At 51.7% G+C, this 17,215-nt stretch overlaps 7 protein-coding genes across 7 annotated transcripts; 3 read left to right on the top strand and 4 right to left on the bottom strand.

Annotated features, from left to right (window-relative positions):
• Window positions 1-258: 258 nt before the first annotated feature.
• NEUTE1DRAFT_25974 (uncharacterized protein) lies at window positions 259-1,170 on the top strand (the record flags this gene model as incomplete). The annotated part of the gene is made up of 3 exons (XM_009850403.1): window positions 259-313; window positions 375-577; window positions 661-1,170. Coding segments are annotated over 3 exons (768 nt in total), but the record flags the coding sequence as incomplete, so codon positions are not given.
• A 284-nt stretch (window positions 1,171-1,454) lies between these two features.
• Window positions 1,455-3,163, bottom strand: NEUTE1DRAFT_120620 (uncharacterized protein; the record flags this gene model as incomplete). The annotated part of the gene is made up of 2 exons (XM_009850620.1): window positions 1,455-2,972; window positions 3,028-3,163. 2 exons carry the CDS (start codon window positions 3,161-3,163, stop codon window positions 1,687-1,689), a joined length of 1,422 nt encoding a protein of 473 aa, XP_009848922.1.
• A 923-nt stretch (window positions 3,164-4,086) lies between these two features.
• Window positions 4,087-5,489, top strand: NEUTE1DRAFT_128231 (uncharacterized protein; the record flags this gene model as incomplete). The annotated part of the gene is made up of 2 exons (XM_009850619.1): window positions 4,087-4,165; window positions 4,224-5,489. The coding sequence occupies 2 exons, from the start codon at window positions 4,087-4,089 to the stop codon at window positions 5,375-5,377; spliced, it is 1,233 nt and encodes a 410-aa protein (XP_009848921.1).
• Window positions 5,490-5,516: 27 nt separating this feature from the next.
• NEUTE1DRAFT_38422 (uncharacterized protein) lies at window positions 5,517-8,155 on the bottom strand (the record flags this gene model as incomplete). The annotated part of the gene is made up of 4 exons (XM_009850446.1): window positions 5,517-6,931; window positions 7,028-7,751; window positions 7,836-8,012; window positions 8,069-8,155. The coding sequence occupies 4 exons, from the start codon at window positions 8,153-8,155 to the stop codon at window positions 5,517-5,519; spliced, it is 2,403 nt and encodes an 800-aa protein (XP_009848748.1).
• Window positions 8,156-9,500: 1,345 nt separating this feature from the next.
• On the bottom strand, window positions 9,501-10,871 carry NEUTE1DRAFT_108181 (uncharacterized protein; the record flags this gene model as incomplete). The annotated part of the gene is made up of 3 exons (XM_009850618.1): window positions 9,501-9,524; window positions 9,718-10,176; window positions 10,272-10,871. The coding sequence occupies 3 exons, from the start codon at window positions 10,869-10,871 to the stop codon at window positions 9,501-9,503; spliced, it is 1,083 nt and encodes a 360-aa protein (XP_009848920.1).
• Window positions 10,872-12,744: 1,873 nt separating this feature from the next.
• NEUTE1DRAFT_135669 (uncharacterized protein) lies at window positions 12,745-13,131 on the top strand (the record flags this gene model as incomplete). Its single annotated transcript, XM_009850617.1, has 1 exon — window positions 12,745-13,131. The coding sequence occupies one exon, from the start codon at window positions 12,745-12,747 to the stop codon at window positions 13,129-13,131; it is 387 nt and encodes a 128-aa protein (XP_009848919.1).
• A 2,068-nt stretch (window positions 13,132-15,199) lies between these two features.
• On the bottom strand, window positions 15,200-17,080 carry NEUTE1DRAFT_77947 (uncharacterized protein; the record flags this gene model as incomplete). The annotated part of the gene is made up of 3 exons (XM_009850616.1): window positions 15,200-15,950; window positions 16,040-16,516; window positions 16,791-17,080. 3 exons carry the CDS (start codon window positions 17,078-17,080, stop codon window positions 15,200-15,202), a joined length of 1,518 nt encoding a protein of 505 aa, XP_009848918.1.
• Window positions 17,081-17,215: the final 135 nt, after the last annotated feature.

Raw genomic sequence — 17,215 nt, 5'->3', positions numbered from 1 at the left:
GCAATTGAGACAGGCTTCTGCACGCGTGGGTTGAGTGTGGTAGACGGGTCGGGTCGGGTCGGGGCTTGGGTGGGGGACGTCCGACTCCGGTACCTCAAATGTTGTGCAACACCGGCGCAACTCGAGCTTCCACTTCCCCCAAACAACTCAGCTGAACATCGATACTTCAGTTCTAGACGCCTTGTCTCCTTTTCTTCAGAAACCACCAAGTCACCGAAACGCAAAACAAACTTCTCGACTTCCCGCCCCATTATTATCATGCCGATGCTAGGAGGAATCCCCGGCCACCCCAAGAGCAAGGTGCTCTTGACCGGTACATCACCTTGTGACCATCATTTCCAGCTCAACAGGTCTACTAACATTACCGGCAACAGGCGGCACCGGCTTCATTGCCTCCCACATCCTCGATCACCTCCTCGAATGCGGCTTCGACGTCATAGTGACCGCCCGCTCCCAAGCCAAAGGCGAGCGTGTCCTCGCCTCCATCGCCAATGCCTCCAACGTGGTCAACAGCGTCGGCTGCAAGGTGACCTACGCCGTGGTAGAAAACATTGCTGAAGACGGAGCTTTCGATGAGGTCCGTCCCTCCCTTTCCTTTTCCACTTCACCCTCTGCCTCCGCGATCTTGTGCCTGTCCTAACAAGTCATCTCCCCTCACAGGTCATCAAAACAAACCTCCCTCTCCACTACTGCATCCACACCGCATCCCCTTGCCAATTCTCCTTCTCGGACCCAGTAAACGACTGTCTCCTCCCAGCCATCAACGGCACCGTCTCGCTCTTGTCTTCTCTCCAGGAGTACGCCTCCTCCTCCCTCCTCCGCGCCGTCTTGACCTCCAGCAGCGCCGCCATACTCAACCCGCCCAACCACCGCCCCGTGTACGATGAATCCTCCTGGCCCGACGATCAGACCCTAAACTGGGACCTGGCCGCGGACCCCAACGCGCCCGGCGACACGACATACAGAGCAAGCAAGAAGTTCGCCGAGCAAGCGGCGTGGGAGTTTGTGGAAGAGAACGAGCTCAGTTGGGACTTGGCGACGATTAACAACACGTATACCTTTGGCCCGCTGCCGAGGAGTCTGGACGTCAAGAATGCCGGGGAATTTAAGGTTAATACGTCGAACGAGAGGATTGCTGATTGCTTGACGGGTAAGTGGTCCCAGGCAATTCCGCGGACGGCGCCGGTATTCACGTTTGTGGATGTGCGCGACGTGGCGGTTGCGCATGTGAGAGCTATGACGAGGCCCGAGGCGGGAGGGAAGCGGTTTTATGTTGTTGGGGGGTTCTTTAGCAATGCGAAGATTGCTGGGGTTGTTCATGGGTTGGGTAGGGCGAAGCAACAAGGCAGGGAGAGGGAGGTTGGGAAAAAGGGGGAAGAGGTGGAATTGTGTCAGGAGTGTGTCAAGTTTAATGACTTCCCGAAAAACCACTGGATGTTCGACAATACGAGGAGCAAGGAAGTGTTGGGGCTCGAGTATAGAAGTTTGGAGGAAAGCGTGGTTGATACGGTTAGGAGCTTGAGGGAGATGGGCGTTGGGAAGGGTAAACCGCAGATTGCTGGACATGGTGATCCGGACGAGGAGATTGTGCCAAACTAGCGGAGCCGTGTAAACGTTATCGAGGCAAGGAACAAATCAGGGTATCAAGGTAGATTGAACTTATCGTCATCATATCCAAATTCAAAATCAGGCATCCTGCTTGTACTCCCCCTTGGCTACCCTCTCACACAACTCCTTCAACGTCTTTCCCGCCCACTCGAAATCGCTCATCTCCAAATACACCTGCGCGCTCAATCTGGCCCAGAACCTCCTCCTGTGGAAGGTCATGGGCACAAACGTGTTATACTCGTCCTGCAACACCTTGTACATCCACTTGAACGCCATGCCCGCCTCCTCATGGGGAATCTCATACAACCCCTTGCCATCCTTCTCCTCCTTCTCCGTCAACTTGACCGGTGCCTTCGGATCCTCTCCCACAACGAACGGCAAGACAATATTGACCATGGCGCACCTGATCAGCGTCCCCGTGCTATTCTCCAACACCCTCGTCCCCAGAATCTCTGCCACTTTCTGTCCACCTTCCCTCGCCAACTTGGTCATGTACTCCATGATCCTCTCCTCCCCACCAAGCACCTCTTCGCGCCACTTGATCGCATCCTTGACGCAGAAGAAAGGCGAGTTATCCACCGTGCCCACAAACTCAAAGTTGCTCACAAACGCGGACTTGGTCCCCACCGGCACCAGCGGGTTGAACCTATTCCCGACCTGCGGCACGAACCCATGGCTAGTAGGCAGCGTCGACCGAATCAAGTGCTGGTTACGCACAGGAACGTAAAACACAGCGCATCCGCGCGGAGTGAACAGCCACTTGTGGCAGTTACTGATCAAAAAGTCCGGATCGGTTTCAGAGATCTTGAGGTCCACCATACCGATTCCTTGGGCGCCGTCAACGCACGAGATGATCCCTTCTTCTTTGCAGATCTTGACGATGTCCTCGAACGGAAACCGCACTCCAGGCATGGACGAGACGACGTCAATAACAGCCAGACGGGGCCGCTTGCCTTCTTCGCGGCTTTTCTTGATGGCGTCTCGGAAGGCAGCGACTACTTCGTCGTCTTCGACTGGGTAGATCAATTGGATACAGCGAGAAGAAACGATCCCTCGCTTGTCTTCGATGACGTAGTCGATGGTCTTGCCGCAGGCGCCGTAGATGGTGTTGAAGTAAAGGATTTCGTCCTTGCCGTCGGCGGACCAGACGATGTTGCGCAGAACGGTGTTGACGCCTAGAGTGGCGTTGGCGACGAAGACGACGGTTTCGACGGGGACTTTGAGGAGGGTGGCGACGGCGGCGCGGGATTCGTCGAGCAGGACGGGGGTTTGGTAGCGGATGAAGGGGCAGGGACGGGCTTCGGCGGCGGTTTGGTAGGAGCGAAGTTTTTGCTGGATGGCGGAGGGGATGGTGCCGAAGGAGCCTGCTTTTCGTTAGTGATTAACCTTGATGTTATGCATGGGGTGTGCTGTACGGACCGTGGTTGAGGTTTCGGTAGGCAGGGTCGAGGACGAATTCCTTGAGGAGGGAATTGCCGAATGGGAGGGAGCCAGAAACAGTTTGGGCGGCGTCGGCCTTTTGCTGCAGAGGTAGCTCGAGGGTTGTGGCGACCATTGTGACTGTTGATTGCTGGGTGTCGAGAGACAAAGAGAATGGGTGATGATATTTGCGATGAGTGAGTAAGGAAACACTCCTTGAAATATGAAAGCTTGTTAGGTATGAGACGTCAATGGTCTTGACTCACGGAACCCCACAAACATGTGCACATGTGAGTGCCATGACTCCATCGGGCCGTTCATCAAACCCTTGCCAACCGGGAAACCGAACCGGATCGTCTGTCATCAGCGGATCCTTCCGGTGGAGGGTTACCCCGTCTTATAGCAGAGACAGGGGCATGCATTGCCATCAACCCCACATCGTCTTTTTCAGCTGTCACTCCTCGACCTCTGACCAGCTCCTATTTGTTCAACACTATCGACTCATTCCTTCCAGAACTCTTATCTTTGAATTTGAGGTATGACGAGGTTGCATCTTGTCAACTGAAGGGCGTGATTTCAGTCATTCCAAGGGCGTACTTAATTGCGTCTGAAAGATGGCTGGATTACTTGAAAGCGGGGAATATGCCGGACGGGTATCGGCAATTGTCGGAATGCAGCGGGTCTGACGCATGCGTTTGGAGACGGATCAAGGACGGCGGCAGACATTGACCTTGTGACTTGTTCAGGATGTTTGTTGACATGGTGATGATGTTGGACAAGAACTTTGGTGTTGCGAAATTTTGAGTTGTTGTTCTGGAAAGTTTCGTCTGTTCTTAAAATGTTGGCGACCAGGGACCCTCAGGAGTCAGGGCGCCTGACTAAGTAGTGTCGCAACGTCATCGCGGTTGTCATTTTCCGGCACGTACCTCGGTACAGTACAATTCGTTGTATCGCGGGTAACAAAACATCACCACTGTTGCTGGCCCAACCTCACTCTACCTACCAACACCACCAAAACATGCTTCTATAGGTGTTGCTTGACCATTCCACCCACTCAAAATGACCGCCGACGAGCCCCCGTCTGAGGCTCTCACTCTCTGGGAAAAACTCTCTCTCACCTGGCTTGTTCCTCTCTTCGGTCTGTCCCCTCCCGTTCTCATGTCTCAAAGTCAAGTCCTCACTAACACCCACCACAGCCGCGCGATGCATCAAATTCCTTCTCTTCCAGCGTAATCCCTCCCTACACTGGCGCCAAAACCTCGCCTTAGCCCTCCTCAAGATCCGCCGCGCCACTTACCCCGCCAAGTACCTACACCACCAAGCAAGGCGCGTCCCAACAGGGAAAGCCATCGAGCTTTACGTCTCCCAACACCCCAACATCGCCCACACCACCGTCACCGTTCCTCTCCCGCCATCTTCAGATCCTCAGCTGAAGGATGTCCCACCACCAGTTCTGCACTTCCTCACCCCCGTAACCGGGCAGGACACTGACAAGAAGACCACACTCCTCTACTTCCACGGCGGCGGCTTCGTCAACCCCCTCCGCGCCACAGGCCACATGCCTTTTATTCTCTCCCTGCACAAAGCCAGCGCTGCCCACCAAACCATCATCCTCGAATACGCACTCGCGCCCGAACACCCATATCCCGCGCAACTAATCCAAGCCGTCGCCGCCCTTTCTTACCTCCTTACTGATCTATCCCTTTCCCCCTCCGACATCATTCTCGCGGGAGACAGTGCAGGCGGCCAACTCGTCGGCGCCTTGCTGGCTCACCTCGCCAAGCCAAGTCCATATGCGCCCCAGGTAAAAAATTGGGAGAATGAAAAAGATCAGTTCAAAGCGGCCGTGTTCATCTCCCCTTGGGCTTCGATGCAGCAACCGGGTGGTGCATCCATGTTTGAGAAAGCAGATGATAAATGGGATTATCTTACGCAAGGACAATGTGCGCGGTATCAAGAACTTTGGAACCCCAAGGTGGATGAGGTATGGGCGAATTTGTGCAGTTTTTCGGAAGACCGAAATACTAAAGAGGAAGAGGAAGTTTGGAGGCGGGTGTTTGGTCGGGATGGGCGGAGGGCGATGGTGGAAAAGACGTTGGTGACGGTGGGCACGGCCGAGGTGTTGGTGGATAGTTGTCGGCGGTTTGGAAGGGAGTGTGTGGGGGGTGAGACGGTCGTGGTGGATCGGGATACTACCTCTATGGTCTTGGAGAGGGAGGTCAAGGGGAAGGATGTAGTGACGGTGGAGTGTGTGGGCGATGCACATGTGCAGCCGACGTTGGATGCGGCGGTGGGGTATGAGGAGGGGGTGATGATGAGGGTTATGTTGGCTTGGTTGCGGGGTGTTTAGTGGTCCGTCCCTCTATTTGAGCTGATTATCTTTACTGAGATTGTAAGGGACTTCGGATATGTAAAAGGCAAAAAGGATATGCTTTCGGCCTGTAAGGTCGTATCTAACGCAGACTCTATGCTCTCAACCTCTATTCTTCCTAGGCTATTCTTGTGTTCATCTTGACCCATGGTGTCCCCGGATAGGATTCAGCGTGCTTTCCTGTCAGCTTTGCCAAAAACTCCTCCTTCTCCACTGTTTCCCCCCCTGCCATGCTATGTTCAAGGACATTTACTCGCTCGAATGTTTCATTTTGACTATCGGGGCCTGGGGTCTTTATGAGCATCATGTAAAAGACATTGAATTCATTATAACCAAGCAAGATGGCTCGAAAATCAAACGTGCACTCGGTGTAGGGTTTCATGGTGTCAGTCTGGTTACCCCTCTGGCTTTGTATTTGATAGGCATCGGCGCTTAAATCGTTTGGATGTGCAGATGGCCATTTAATGAGACTTTTCACGCGTTCCCAGCACCGGGGTTGTTCGCGGAAAGTAAGCTCAAGTAGTGGCTGGAGGTGCTGTCCATCAGCGTCTATCCATATCCAACGGTGCGCTTTGGTATCGCAACCGTACCAGTGGTCCTTGGGATAACCACCATTCCCACTGTGAGCGTGTGCTTCTTTGATGGGAAGTATGGTTCGCTCGTTGAACTCCGCCCAGTCTTCCTCCGTCATGTATCGGAGTTGTGGATTAGCGGTATATCCCTGGATGTGCAGAATCCGTGGCGGGTTTGGCAAAGTTGCCAACCATGATACATCCGAGTCGTAAAGGTATCCCTGACCCCAAGAGACAATCCTTCCATCGTCAAGCTCCACACTCAGATCGACAAGGGAAGTGAAGGTTGAATGTTGGGGAATGATGCAAATGTTGTCATTTCCACCCCTACCGTCAAGTTCAACTCTTGGCCTCCAATCAGCCCATGTCCAGCTCGGGAACATCTCCTTCCTCGGTGATTTGGTTGTTCCTTCTAGCTTCCCAAGGTTGTGCGAGATCGGGTCACCCCTAGAGGTATGCTCACGGTAAAGCCATGCTAAACCGAGGACGAGATTATATCTGATCCGTTGTTCAGGGGACGTTGATAGGACGTCTGGGAGCATCAACACACCCCACAGGTTGGGAAACGACGGCTTCAAGGACTGCAAATACTTCAACATGCCCGAAAATGCATTTAGGGTGTCGTTTTCGAAGGTCAGGCTTCGAGGGAAATAGTCCTCCACAAGTTGCACACACCAGTCAAGCTCAAAATCCCCAGCTTTTCCGATTTTGGTCAGAATTAATGAGTCTGCAGGCATTGATTCCATAATTTCTCGCTTTTGGGCACTGAGTACTTCGTGTCTGAGCTGCAGTAGAGCTGACGGCTCATGAAGTGCCTCAAAGCGGTGCGACCTAGGTGAGCTGCATTGGAAGTATGCTCCATCATCGAAGAAAACGAGGCAGCGGCATGATAGAAAAGCTTCCTGCATTGTCCACGCTCGATTATTCCACTTTGATTCCCTTAGTTGTCGTGGCATGTCGCCTGTCCCCACAGTGACAAACGTTCGGGATCCAATTCTAACAGAAACTGGTGGATCCTTATCCGGACGACCACGGCCGTATCTCGGCAACGACACACCCGGGAGTCCGTGGGATGGATCATTTGACGCCGCCGCAATGATTGTCAGAGAAGCTGACCCATAAATGCTATCCATGTTCTGAATCTGTGTGTGTTTTGCTTCTTGATCCCCTTGCGGGATACAGTACCGATCAATCCAGAGATATCTGAAACCTAGCTTGATGACCGCCGTGATAGTGTCTTCGATAAGAGGAGGAAGCTTTGACGGAAGCCGCCAATCGGTTGTCTGGGCCTCTGGCTTCTCTACCGTCTTAGGGTTCCGGGTTTCCAAGATAGTCCTTTGAGACCAATTTCTCCACGAAGACTGATCCGGTTTGGTTCCCCAGACGTAGCTAAGAGCAACATAATTGCGATCTTGATTTGTCGGTAGCTGCGACCATGAAACGAGACTCCGCCACGAACAGTCTATTACTCGGAACGCTGCAATATCTTGGAGATTGGAAGCGTCGGTTTGGCAGGTGGTAGTGCCATGATGCAAAGTGCAGTCGTTAAACCATGACCTGACAAGCTCGAAGTCTGCGTAAGGTCCGACGAGGCAGCCACCTATCTTCCCTGGATCATTGCTGACTTCAACAGCCTGATCAAGGTACAAGTTGTAATCACGGGGCTCGTATGGTAACGATGGGCCAAACGGGTTATACCCTGGAACAATTCCGTTTGGCAGAATCCACATGCAAAAGCTGTTAGAAATGTGGGAGGAGTCTCTAGGGATGCCGTACTGTTCCTTTGCCGAACCGATATAAAGGTAGCAATCTTTTGTAAGCCAACTTTCAAGGGTACCACTGACTCGAACCATGTGGGTCATGACATTGCAGAGGTTACATTTCTTTTGTCGGGACTGTTCGACTGGGATGTGGTTCCGAAGATCGATGCGTGCGACCAAGCACCGGCTTCTGAGCATATGAAGGCCATCAAATCCCCGGTCAATGAGTTCCTCAAGCCGGGCGCTAATTCGTCGACATGTTGAGCAAAACCTTGTGCCATCCTGTGTGTTTGTGTTAGTACGCAAATCCATGGGACGAAGACTAGTTGAAGACTTACGATGAGCGTTTTTATGCCCGTTTTAGCCCATCGTTGTTTCAGGTGGTCCCGAAGGCGGCGGCGTTGAGTTTGTAGAAATGTAGCCATTCTTCAACCAAGGGGGGCAGAGCAGAGAGAGAAGGTCGAAGACAGGATTGTGTGCGCTTGAAGGGCGATAAAGCGCGCTCAAGTTTGCTGCAAAGGTGCCTACTAAGTGTCTCAGAAACTGGTCGCAAACTTGGGGGGTTGGCTCCCTCTTCAGCATCTCAAGAACCCATCCATTTGGTTGTCGGCTTTGCATGATGGACGTGGCTTTTTCTTGTTGGGCGAAGTCATGTCGTTGTTGGGCATTTGACAGCTGGGAATACTTGGGGGCTGAGGGGGCTGCGTGTGTGGCGGGGACCTGATGGCGCGGTCTTGGGGGAGCGAATCAAAGCCCTAGAAGACAAAGTCGCAAAAAGATTGGGAGCCAAGATGGATGAACAATTGAGAGAAGAATGTATTGTAGTATGTCGTTGCTTGGCTTGCCAATGACGACTGAAGTGGTGAATCCGTAATGGTTGGTTGGTAGAAAATCATAGAATTTGAGCCACTCAAGGAGATGCCAGGAGTTGGGGCCGGCGACACTCACTACAGTTTTTGTGTCCCTCAAACCTCGCCTCTCGCCGGCCTCAAATACTCCTTCCGACGCTCGATGAATGAACCAGTTCAGCTTTCATTGCGAAGTGTTCTTGCCCTTTTTGACCCACTCTGCTCTGCAACTGTCCCTCCGTGAATAGGTAGGCGCTTGTCGGTCGATGGGGCCTTGGCAAACTTTTGGAATAACCATGTCCGTTCTGCTTTGCGTCCGATCGCGTGCTGTTAGACGCCAGTTGCTGTAAGCCGCTACAAGCCCCCTATACACTATTGCAGACTCCACCACGGTAGAATACCCGACTCCGGCCTCCAGCTCTCGTCACTTCCACTTCCCACTCTCAACCCGGTGTAGTAAGAATGTCACTCCCGTCTACCAAATTTAATTGAATCCTCACCAATTTCATATTCCACCTTCAACGACTGATTCATTCACGTCGGGACGTGGATGACGAGTGGCTTGGGTCTGTTCAGACTAGGTAGGTACCGACCGCAAGCTTGGCGGGGCTTTCCACGACGAAATGCTGTTAGATGTCTGGTCCTGTAAGGCGCTATAATATTACTGAACATTAGCACGCAATGAGCGATATCGGTGTCTCTACTCTGCAGTGGTGCTATGGAAAGAACCAACCGCTTCCCATTTCAAGTTTTCCTTCCCCTTTTCATTTTTACATCTCGCAGCAATCAAATGGCATGAGTCCTGCGACTCGCGTGACTTGCAATCTGACGCCAACCACACTACTTCGGTTACACGACCTTGACTCCATGGCTTGCCAATCGTCAGTTTGTATCCGGTTCATTGGCAACGGGGAACATCGCTTCATCCAACATTTTCCCTGTGTACCTAGAGGTAGGTATTCACACATCAACCCAGTCTACGACTCAAGCAACCGATTTAACCCTTACCCAACCACCTGGCACCGCTCTCGGTGCCCTCCCTCCATCTTCTCCCACACCTCCCTCCACACAAAAGACAACAACCCCGTCCGCCCATCCTTACAAACCCAGATACACCCATGCCGAGTAGGCACACATACTGCCACATTCCAGAGCTTCTCGCATCGACATGTCGAATTTTCCTTCAACGTCGTATTTCCATGATCGGGGTCAAGGACACTGAGCCAGCAGTACCATCGGTCTGGAGCACCCTCACGCTCGAATGCGCGCCAGTTTCTCAATCGATGTTCGTTTCCCTTTGCAAAGAGGCTGGAGATGATGGACGTGATGAGGGGTGCCGAGACGTTGGGGTCGCGCTGTTTTGGTCGGGACACAATATCATGGGGTTGTTTGAGGATGAGAAGGTCCACTACCTTGGCCGTCGTCCGGACGCAGCCCTCGAGAAGAGTAATGTTGATTGGTGCCGGCTTTGTGGGCTCCGAGTGCCGGACTTGTTGCAGTGTGTTGCTGGTCTTGTCGGGCGCGGCCTCCATGTCTGATCTGCTCCGTTTGAGATTTCGGCTCAGAGCAGTGTCGGGGGTGTCCTCGTGCTGGATATTCTATACAACATCAATCCTGTCAAACACATCCTGGAAGTAACTTTGGGTCTTTGACATATCACTGCAATGATAGGAGTGGCCGAGTGGGCACTTACTTTGCTCCTGATTTGTGGTTCTCTCGTTCCGGAATGATCTTTCTCTTTTGAAGTCGCGATCGTCAGGGGCTCTCTTTGCTGCTCTTGGATGGGAATCATGGCAGGGCGCCGTGTGATAAGGCCAGGAACCTTTTGTCCCGCCCTGATGATGTTTTTCTTCGCCTCAAACTGGAGCCGTTCAGCGGCCAACTTCCGCTGTGCGGCGACTATCTTGGCCTTCTCTGCAGCGATACACTGCCTTTCGATTGCCAGCTCCTGTCTCCTGAGTCCCATGATCCTCTCTTCGGTAGCCCATTTTTCTCTGTCGAGGGCGTAGGCATGGCGTTCCTTCTTGAGAAACTCCCTGGCAACGGCCAGTGGCGCAAAGCTCAAGTCCTGTTCCATTTCCCTCTGGGTGAAGCGGACTGCCATCTTGAACAGCTGCCACATTCTGTCGTGGACTTCCTGGGGAAATAAGCATCGGAAGGACATTTGCTGCGCTGAGTCTGCCACGTATTTGCGGATGTCTTCGTTGCTGACACGGCCATTGTCATTGTCGAGTCCGGCGTTGACGGGCATGGCTGGAAGCTGGTTGTGGTTGTTGGTGTTGGTGTTGGACATTTTGCGGTTTGTGATGGGTTGTGGTATATACCCCTACACACAGATGAATGGGGTTGCTAGTTGCCTCTACGTGGAAAGCGTGTTGTTATGAGTTGCTGGTTACAGTGAAAGGACCGAGGGGTTGAAAGGTGGAAGAGATTGCACAACAAGAGAACAAAATTTCGAGGGAGGAGTGAAGGGTTGGTGGGCCAGGTGGCAGAGGGCAAAGCTGAGGCTCGCTGTCACTTGGGCTTGGCCAACCTTCTCGTCCCGATGGTGTTACGTCTTGACCGCCTGGCGTTTTGTTATCTCGTACCTTCCTCATTTGAGAGACCCTTCACCGACTGTCGAACTCCCGCCCCGTGTCAGGTCAGTCGGCAGATGTACTGCGTAAAGTGGGTGATGCCAGTGAAGGGAAAGAATGACGGTTTAATGGAGAACGGGGAACGGAAGCATCCATATTATATCAGCTTCCATTCAATCTTCTCTTGAACAATTTGAATTTGGAGTCTCGGTGTACTGCGAATCGCCATTTTTTTTTTGGTGTTTTCAATTGACATACCTACCTCTACTAGCCACCAAGTGGTGACATAGACCATACGAACTAGAAGATTTAACCATGAGATAGTCATGGTCAGCATATACGCAGTCACATAAAACCTGACATGTTCTCGGAGTGCTACATGATATAGAAGCACTCTGAGTCACTGAAACATGCATCATGTTTCTCTGATGGCTGGCAGGCCAATGGTCATTCCCAACCAGTCATGGTTGAGGTATAGATGACTAGAGACGTAAAGTGCAAGAGTATCAGCTTGACGGTACCTTGGAGTCATGGAAAACTCGAGGTAGCAAACGCAGCAAAGGTTCTCAACTACAACTGTCTTAATACAAGCTTTGGAACAATTCCTAGGTACCAAAGTACGCCTAGGTCAGTCTTCAATGTAACTTCTTTCCCTCACCCCTATATCTACCTCTACGTAAGGTGCTGGTCGATATCTGTATCTGATCGAAGGTCTTGAATACCTCCACCGATGATAGACGTAGTTTTGAGCTATTATTTTCGCGTCTCGTTGCTGATCCATCACTGCACTTTGTTTGGAATCTCTTATATACGACTTTGTATTACAGCAAGCCAAGTACACCTCTACGGCCCTAGACCTGACCTTCCCGTCTTTCCTTTGCGGGACCGTGCCTGAGCCTCACCCTTCTCTGGTTGTTTGCTTTCTAGAGTTAGGCAGACGTCCCTCCGTCGCGTCGTAGATTTCAGTCACGTCGCGTCTAGCCAAGGTCGAGGTAGGGTGCCCTATAGGTAGGTAACTCCATCCCCGTGCACAACCCTCTCCTCTTTCTTTTCCTTTTCTCACACAACTACCTCTACAGAAACTCTTCTGTCTCTCCACCCCGCGACACGTCTCACGGTTACCTCTCTAAGCAGAAACAACGTAAGTATTCCTCCTCTGTCCAACAATCAGTCTACATGTCTCGCCAATACTTCCTTACTTTCATTCATCAGTTCATCACCATCTTCCTTCTTCCCGGGCGCTAACCCCGCGTTCTCAAGGTCATACCCTGAGTAGAAGCTATCAACGTAAGTTCTTTCTCTCCGTTCAAGCAACAGTCTATACATCCGCTAATACCTTCTTTCATTCTCTCATTAGACCCTCAACAACTTTCATCTCCATTCAAAGGTTACCGTCAACCTCACATCCTCCTCAACTCCACGTAAGCCACCATATTCCACTTTCAATCAGTCGATAATCTCTTTCCCTCGCTAACACTTTTCTTACCTTTTTCATCAGATCGCCCACATCTTCCATTCCCATTTCAAGGTAATCATCCCGGCACCCACACTTTCCTCAACCTGACTTCTCACTAACCTCCCGTCATCCAGATGTCTGCCGCAAACAGGAACAACCAAGAATCCTACGAGACAACCAAGGAGCGCATCAAGTTCCACATGCTCTCCATAGTGCTGGAAGACATCCTGGTCGTGGCCCCTGAGCACGTCGACACCCCAGACAAAGTGTCCCGAGCCTATCACACGGCAAGGGAGGAAGCGGTGCACGGCTACTACGAGCACCTCTGCCTCGGCAACCCCCGCCCCGAGGTCCTGGTGGAGGCTGTCGTGGAGTGGGCGACGGCGATCCAGCTGTGGATGAAGTTTGTGGGAAGGAACGTCGAGATGTGTCCTGCGCTTGTGTTCAGAGCGGAGTGTGAGGAGCATTTGACGAGACCGTCGGAAGCTTGGCTGCAGTACGTGGCGGGAAGGAGGGAGTAGGATGGGATGGACGAGTGTGAGTGGGGCGAGGAAGAGATGGAGTGGGAGTGGATGCCTGTGTGGTTTCGAGTTGGCGAACTCAGGAGTTAATGGAGGTTTATACGTACGTGGCTGGATACGAGCGAAAGGAAAGAATATTTGATGAAAATCTTTGGGGAAGCAGGTGAAAGTAGGTTGTGCGTGTGGTTATACCCGGAAAGAGCGAGCTTCGCCATTAAGAATGGAAAGAACTTTTCATGGAAGGCTTTCACGAAAGCCATTCCTACCCGCATCCTCGACTTTCCCTTTGCAATGCGATGGCACCATCTTCGAAGCAACAGCAATTTTGTGTAGTCCACCAACCATGACGGCAGCGTGTAAGAGGACAGATCAACCGAAGGAGTCTGCGAGCAAATACACTTCGTGAACGTAGATCATTCATGGAAGTATGTAGAGGTACCTTTATCTTTAGTGTCCATCCAAGAACAGCTTGTCATCTGCATCGATGAAGGAAGTGTGAATGAAAGAGCTGCTACTGATCGGTGACCCTGTCACGCTCAACGATTATCGCAACCTTCCAGACATGTCATCAGATATCTTTGGCCACTCTACCTTTCTCGATTGATTTTCTGCTCCTCTGTTTAGTCCTTCTTCCTCGTACCATCCATCTTCCTCGTCTTCCATCCCTCAAAGTTCTCTCATCTAATCGATACCGCAGCCTCATGATGTTCCCGCCGCCTTTCTGGCATTCCATCCCTATAACAGTGGTCGCGGCTTCCTCTCGGGCGCAGAGGGCGATACCTGGCCGTAGTTTCTGTACAATGGAGATTGCTTTACCAAACTTCCTTCATCTCTTTCTGTTCCTGTGTAGCCTATTCAATTCCCTCAGCGCCTTAGCCCGCTCAAGCAGCCCTTTCCACTCCATCTGTCGTTTTTCATCTTCGGCAGACTTAAGGGGCGGAGTTGCATTAATCCCCGAATTACTTGCCCCTGCTGGCTCACCCGTCGTCATATCCTTTGGACTGCTGGGACGGGCAGCTGGTTGACCGTCAGGTCCAAGGCTTTCCGTTGATTCTGGTGGGTGCGATGAATTACCGACTGATTGGTCGACGCCTTGTTGTTGATCTTCAAACTGCATGAATGCGTCATAGCCAAGTCTAGGGCATTCAATATTCCCAATGTATTCCATGCCATCGGTGTCCTTTGTCGAAGTATTCTGAGTATGTAGTATCACGTGAGTTGGAACAATGGAAGTGAGAATGCTTGAATTGGTTAAAGAAAAGAAAAGAAAGAAAATGAAAGTGGTGAAAGAAGACACCATTTTATGTACACCCGCTTACCCTCGTGATGCTTCGTTTTACTTTAATAATGCCATCGGTGTCCTTCTCGTCTGAGTCGTGGCTGCTACTGGTGCCTTTGTCCTTGTTTTTTTCGTGCTCTTCGTTTTCCGAGTTAGCCCTATCTTGCATCATCCTTTCCCTATGCTTGCGGGTGTTCTTATGGCGACTCATGTCCAGCTTAACGTCAGTAGAAAAGTGGCAAGGGTGGCAGGTGTACCGGTAACGACTATGATTATCATAGTTCACACGATATTTCCGGACAGGCGTACTTTCGCCCTCAATACTTTCAGGCGGCTCAAGTGCTTCTCTAGACGTGCTCATTGTAGAGGTACCCATATCCTTCTTTGATGAGCGTCGCGTTGATGATGAATCCGGCACGGTATTAGTAGGGGGCGGGGCTGAACTGCCGCTGGCATTCTCCCGAGAAAGATCTTCAGACTCATTAGGGTCATTTAGCCCCTCGCCCTTGCTTTTGTTGTTGGCAGAGAGGGGCGTCGTAGCATGGGCCAGCCGCTGTTGTATGAGTTGACGCAATCGTAGACGGAATAGTTTCTCGTACGTCGGCTGAGATTGGTGAGTAAAGTCAGCCAGGACGGTTCTATGGTGTAGAGGGGGTTTGTTATATACCTTATCCGGGGACTGTAGAAGGAGCCGTCTTTCGTACTCGAGCGCGTAATTCACCGCCTCTGGCCAGGTGTCGACTTGCCTAGCCAGCTTACGGAGTCTAGCCCTAGAGTAAATGTTAGCCTCTAAGCTCTCTGAGAAGGTAATGCCCGAACTCCGTACAAGGCTGATGTCTTATGGACGCGTTCCAGCAACTGGATATGTGTAGCCTGCCAACCGGTTGTTGGCCAAGCCTGAGACTTCAGCCTAGATTGAATGGCTCTAATGACAGAGACTTCATCAGTCGGCGTCATTTGGTCACTTTGGTGATCTTCAATGCCTAGGTCGTCTCCTGATCTGGATGACGCTGCACCACTTGCCGAGCTACGGGATTCTATCACGCGTGAATCAGAGCCGTGCGATGCGTCTTCGTCGATGCCCGTTTCATGTTCATGTCGTGGAAGGGCAAAAATGGCAAGTTGCTCCGAGTGCATGGCGACATGCTTCTTGAACCGGCTCATGCTGACGAGGAAGCCGTCTTCAAGTTGAGCTTCTCTCCCGGGGGGCTTCCTGTTTGCCATGAGTTTAGACCAATCATCGCAAAAGGGACAATCGTTGGTCTTGAAGGACGTGATGGTCTCCCGGCCAGCATCTTCAAGCCTCTCGAGTTGATCGGCTTCGAAATCACCGTGAGTACTGAGGATATGTTGTCTGAGTTTGCTTCGAGTTGTCTTGGCTTTTCCGTCGTTCACTCCACAGAGAACACACATGTAATTGCATCTATGCTGTTCAAGTTCGTGATCAAACCACGATGTCCGGTCTTCGAAGAACTTGTCGTCACATTCGGTTCCGCCCACTGTGCATATATAGGCTTTAAGGTCGCGATACGCATGACGCCTAAAGTGTCGGACATGTGTGTTAGCCTTATCCCGGTTTCAATGGTTCGAAGTGTCATTATGCGAGCTCCGTGGTGTGGTCAGACCTACCGCCATGCCTGTTCCGAGCGGAATTGCTGAAGAGTGTAGCAAATAGGACATTCGAAGGGGTCGTCTTCCGGGGATAGGTCTGCGAGTCGCGGCAGCTTCAGGACTGCCAGTGATTCGGACGTGGTAGAAACGCTGCAAAGAGAGACAGCGTCTTCTTCTCCAAGGATGTCCGCAGATCCCTGAAGGATATCCATCAGGTTTTCCTTGGCAACGAACGTTGTCGCTTTGCTGGACTGCTTGTCTGTTGTGGCTTTTTGGCTTCCGGCCTTGTCTTCCTCTTCCTCGGCCGCCAGATTGTCTTTGTGGTCTCGGCAATAGCGGATGAACTGTCTTCGCTTCGCAATCGCCCTTCCCATACGGGATGACTGCGCTCCGTCCCCTAGTTTTGGATGCTTGTGCCGTACATAGTCAATATCAAAACGATCCAGGAAGGCATTGGTCGAGTCCCGAGATGCACGATGGAAGCGGTCGGTTCCGCTCGAGGCTGGTTGTCGTACCAAGATGCCAATCTTCAAAAGCGATGTAATGCCCTGTGAGATGACTTGGAGAATGGAACCAGCCTCATCAACGGGATTGTCGGAGTAGGAGTAACTCTCATCAAAGCCCATGTCAAGGTCGTTTTCTGAACCTGAACCGTAACCAATCTCCCGGTTGGGCAGAGAACCATTTACAATGTTCGAAACTGTTGTCCTCATTGTCAGAACACTATTTTGAGCATGGAATAGGTGAGGGGAGGTTCAGTAATGACTACTCACGGTCCTCAAGCTCCTCAGACATATCCTCCAACTCGGCACAGATGTAGTCCCGCAAATCCGAGGAACCTGCTAGCCTGCTGTCTAGAGATAGTTTTGATGTAGACTTCCTTAGTACTCCCAGATTTCCAGCCCACAGCATAAATCTCTCTAGAACCTCCTTAACCGAAGAGGGAGTGACCGTTGTTGACCCTTGGGCGAATATGGATCCATTCTCCAGTACGGCCAGGAGGTCTGTCAACTGCTGTCGAATATTGCGGCATCTGTCACTGATTGTCACGTTGTTCATAATGGATCTGTAATCGACGTCCAACTTGGCCTATGGTCAATGTAGATCGAATTGTGTCTGTCTGGTATGCTCCCATGCCGGGGTTCGCAGGTGTTTTGGCTCGTGTAAATCGGGTGCAGTCGCTGATGTTGGACA

Source organism: Neurospora tetrasperma, assembly GCF_000213175.1.
Source record: "Neurospora tetrasperma FGSC 2508 unplaced genomic scaffold NEUTE1scaffold_2, whole genome shotgun sequence".
In the NCBI taxonomy this organism is placed as follows: domain Eukaryota; kingdom Fungi; phylum Ascomycota; class Sordariomycetes; order Sordariales; family Sordariaceae; genus Neurospora; species Neurospora tetrasperma.
Note: the sequence above shows the minus strand (reverse complement) of the source record. Positions and strands in the feature narration are given on the sequence as shown.